General features: G+C 41.6%; 1 protein-coding gene across 1 annotated transcript in view; it reads left to right on the forward strand.

Moving 5' to 3' along the window:
• dnmt3ba (DNA (cytosine-5-)-methyltransferase 3 beta, duplicate a) overlaps window positions 1-4,817 on the forward strand; it is a 52,174-nt gene that overhangs the window by 24,397 nt on the left and 22,960 nt on the right. Inside the window, exons 10-12 of the mRNA XM_014022690.1 lie at window positions 1,863-2,012; window positions 2,098-2,205; window positions 4,386-4,515. Coding sequence (XP_013878144.1) covers window positions 1,863-2,012; window positions 2,098-2,205; window positions 4,386-4,515 — 388 coding nt within the window. The remainder of the gene's footprint in view (window positions 1-1,862; window positions 2,013-2,097; window positions 2,206-4,385; window positions 4,516-4,817) is intronic.

Raw genomic sequence — 4,817 nt, forward strand, 5'->3', positions numbered from 1 at the left:
TTCTTGTTGGTTCTGTTTGACTAAAACATTATTCGACCCAGTAACCGGTTATGAAGCAGCCCCCCACTCCTCCCCTCTCCCTGCAGACCTGCTGCTCGATCACGTCTTTTTTTTTTTCTTTTCTTCATCCTGAACCGTTTTGCTGGTCAACAAATAACTTTGGGCCTCAGTCAGAAAGAAATGGAGAGTTTTTATACTTTTTGCCCGAGAGGAGGATGAAATGGTGGATTTAAGGTCTTCCTCCTCCCCCCGCAGGCATTTCCTCCTCGCGACGCAGCGCTCATCAAATGTGACATCTTTTAAAAAGAATAAATTCAGCATATACTTTTTATCATATCTTTGGATCTACTTGGCCTAACATGATTTAAAAACTGGTTTAAAGTTCGTAGTCTCTGCTTTTCACTTGAGAGTCAGAGAGGGCGGCTCTTTACAGGTAGAGTTTTTTCTTCCTAAACTTTATTTAGCTCAGCTAGCGTTGACAACGCTCTGCGGGTGACGTAATCGGCTCCGCAACACGGCGAGAGATGCATAAATCTCGTGACAGAACGAATCGATAATGAAATTCATTGCCAACGCTTTTAATAATCGATTTTTATCGATTCGTTGTTGCAGCCCTAATCTACATGCAAGTTTGAGATCCTGAAAATTCTGAACTGTGCACACAATGAGTAGGGGTATGGTCAAAAACTGATTCCTGTGGAGTAGTACCTACAACTTTTATTTTGTTAACAGACTTTTTTCTGAATAAGTGGATCCTAAGATGCATGAAAAGGCTAAGRAAGTTGAATGTTTAGGATCTGTGTGGTAAACTCAGATAAAAGATGAAAAATGGCATCTTCTGTTGGGGTTGTGACATTTTGATCCTCTGCTGACATATTTGCATATTTGTTTAATGAAATACAATTTAAATCAAAGAGCTAATCAATATGAATCTGCTGATACCATGTTTGTAAAATGTGGTTGGTTTGTAGCAAAGTTATTGGCAGTTAAGTTCCCTGTACCCCTAACTTTGATGGTCACAATGGAAAAGGAGTGTGGCCAAAGCGGTCCCCGGTGGGTAGTGAGACCCACCTTTTTTTCTGTTAACATGTTTTGTTTTTGAAAGAATAGACTCTAGGGTACATGAAAATACCTGAGAAGTTCAGTAGTGGGGTGTGCATGGTGACTCACACTAATCTACAGACTAAAAAKATGAAAATTTTCRTCTTCTGTTGGGRWAGTGACCTTTTGAASCCCCYGATGACATCATCARGCAGATATTTGCTTAATGAATTGTCATGTACATYGAAAAGCYAATCAATACRAATCTGCTGATMCCTTGTTTTTAAACTTCGRTTGGTTTATASCAAAGTTATTGGCATTTAAGTTTTCTGTACCCMTAATCTTGATGGTCACAATAGAAAAGGGGTGTGGCCACAAAGGGGTCCCTGGGGGGCAGTGAGACCCAACTTTTTTTCTGTTAACATGCATTTTCTGAAAGAGTGGACCCTAGGGTACATGAAAATGCCAGAGAAGTTGGGGGGGGGGCGCATGGTGAGCCACCCTAGCCCATGGACTATAACTTTCTACAGAATTACAGAGACTTGTCTGATAAGAATAATTCTGACATTCAATCAAATGTTCTTGACTATGCAGAAGGCATGTTTGGAGCTCTAAAATCATGCTGAAGTAACAATTTTTGCATTCGAGTGGCAGCCATTTTGAAATGGCCATCTCAAAGTTTTCATTGGCCACTGGGGCTTAAAAAAAGACCTCACAAAGACATTTCTGCCAATTCTGGTTTTTATATCACTATTTGAAAAAACATCTCATATTTTGCCTAACCTATTCTGTTAAATCTGTTTYACTTCTGTTTTCTAAAGGATAACAAAGGATTCCTGACAGGAGAGCTGGTTTGGGGTAAAGTAAAGGGTTTTTCCTGGTGGCCAGGCATGGTGGTGGCTTGGAAATCAAAGTATTCTCCCCCAGGCATGCGGAGGGTGGAGTGGTTCGGAGACGGCATGTTCTCAGAGGTTACAACATGGTGGTTGATTGTTAGATTTTGTCYAGACACACTTTCAATGCAGATTCTTACGTCATTTTTTGTTTTCGTCACAGACCTACACTGACAGACTGCAGCCATTTAGTGCTTTCACACGATGCTTCTGCAAAAACTCCTTTACCAGTTTGCCTGTCTACAGAGAAGCCATCTACCAAATCATTGAGGTATTCAAAACATACAGCATCATGGGGCCTGCAGTTTGAAAACTGGTTTTCATTTCTGTAAGTCTTTTCTGCAATTTTTATTTCTTCCATCCATTTATACATCCCTTTATTCATCCATCCATTTTCAACTGTTTATCTGTGGGGAACTTGTGGATATTGCAGGTCAAACAGAGAAGCACAGAAATCAATCTCCCCAGCAACACTCTCCAAGCTGTTACCAGAACAATCCATCCAGTGGGTTCTGGGTCTTTCATGTCTCCTTTTTGAGGGATGTACTCAAAACACTTTGAAGGGAAGGTGTCTAAATGTACCAACCACCTTAGCCCTTTACCAGCTCATCTCCTATAATAAAGCTCCTCGTTCTAAAATTGAGCCCGGCCGCCCTATAGACAAAGCTCATTTCAGCTTCTTGTGACTGGAGTCTTATTTTTTTTATGATCCATAGTTGAAAACCATAGATGAGGGTTGAAACACAGATGGATCAGTAAATCAACAGGTTTATSTTTTGGTTCAGCTTTTTCACCACAACAGATTGGAGCAATGCCCTCATTACTACAGACAAAGCTCTACATTGTAGCTCTCACTATATTCTGCCATCACTTATGAACAAAGCAAAGTGTGAAATGAAGAYCTCAGCYCTAAATCCAGGTTCACACCGAATGCGTTTTGAGCAGCAAAAGCGCTCCCARTGCCTCAAGTTGGACGYACTAYATTCAGACCGGGACAGAGACTAGAWGCGTCTGAAGAGGGAGGAGCGTCTTGTTTTTATTCCGGTCTGTCTTTATGGCAGATGAAATAAAGAAAATGGCTTTGCTTTATTTACTAAGAGCAAGCGAACGTTGTGCACACCAGATAGTTAATTCACCAGATAATTTAGAGCTGGTTTGTTCGGTTAGTTTCAACACTCCAGGAGCTGCGAATTGACAAACCATTTTTTGTCCTGAGCCCAATTTACCACCACAGTCACTTTAACGAGCTGCTGACCTGCATCGCTGCTGCTATCTCCTGCCAAAACATCAACTACAGACAGTTGATTTCAGCTAAAGAGTTCCTGTCCGTCTGATTCGGGTTAGTGGACAACATTCAGGAAACCGTCACATGGAAAAATGAGTCTCTGACTGGTTGACGCGGTGCGTCAAGAAGCAAAAGTTCAGGTTTTTGAACTCCAGCGTCGGCTGCTTTGGACGCACCGCATACACGGAAAACGCTCTACCGCACCTAGCTCTATCTTGCGCGCCACGCTAAACGGGTTAAACGCGCCACACTGCTCCTAGATGTGTGTCCCTCATAGACTTTGCATGTAAACTGGCTGCTCCTGCTGCTCAAAACACGTTTGGTGTGTACCTGGYTTAGCATACCTGAGCCRAAKCCAAACAGTAGATGTGTGTTCACTTGGTTGTTTGACGTTCATTTTTGCTCACACCTTTTATAGCCCACACCRTGCCGAGCTCCTGGGAAACCCCTCTCGCTGCTGTACACAACRTCTGTTTTATCTCCATCCATGATTTTTTTAAAATATGTCTGATTCAACAACAGCTGGATTCTGGATGCAAGTAGTAGAAGCAAARYGCAGCGTCTAAGTGCTTTGAGCATAAACAAACATGCTCACAAACATCTGACCAATCATACAATAATTTTGTATGTGGAGGTGGGTGAAAAGTTATGGCGGGTTGTGGCACGAAGAAGACAAGAAATGACAATTTTCATTGTGCGACTGCAACAATAAAAGCTGATTTTGACAGTTCGGATGGAGCCTTAAGCAGTTTGCTTCCCCTGGAAAAGATGAACCAGGGCACATAGAGCCTTGTGRCAGAGCCTCGACTCCCCTCGATTCCCTACACTTGGGCTCAGCCTGAAGAAACCATCGTGAGCCACCTCCACATTGTGTTACACAATGTTGTCGCACTTTGTTACACGTGACATTCTGCTGAAATCACCATGCCGCTGGTTCCTTATTGTATGTACTGTGGCTTTAAAAAGGATGAAAGAACAGAAAGGCCACAGATGGGTTGTAAAGCTACAACCTTCTCACTGTGAGGCACTAGCTATAASCACTGCTCCACCGTGCCGCCCAAGATTTGATGTWTTATAGAGCTGAACAAATTTGTGTGCAATTTTGTGCTATAATKTTTTTTAAATGTTCCTTTTGCTCCGGACCAACAAAACACTATTGTCTGTAGTTGGCAGGCATGCGATGTGGGAAGTCGTTTGCTCGGGCAGATGGTGATAAAGATCAAGAGCTGAAGTTGATGGTAGATTGGGCTTCCGAAGGCTTTCTGCCTACTGGACCTAAGGGATTTTTACCTTCTGGTATGTGTCTGTTTTAAATTGTCCTAAAATGTCACATTTTGTTTTTTTAGAGATTTTGTCTCCTTTTCAAATTAAGCAGTACAGTTCTTGTCTGGTGACACTGGATAAAAAAAGTTATCTTGTGATAAATAACACGAGGCCACGAGATCATTTTGTTTTATCCAGTGTTACTGGATGGGCTCTGTAAAATAGAAAAATCAGCTGTATATGCAGATATTTTACAATAAGGGGCTTCATCAAAGTTTGATCAAAGGCCAGAAATATTTTTATACCAAAAATAAATAAATAAATAAATAAATAAA

Source organism: Austrofundulus limnaeus, unplaced genomic scaffold, assembly GCF_001266775.1.
Source record: "Austrofundulus limnaeus strain Quisiro unplaced genomic scaffold, Austrofundulus_limnaeus-1.0 Scaffold339, whole genome shotgun sequence".
NCBI classification, from domain to species: Eukaryota; Metazoa; Chordata; class Actinopteri; order Cyprinodontiformes; family Rivulidae; genus Austrofundulus; species Austrofundulus limnaeus.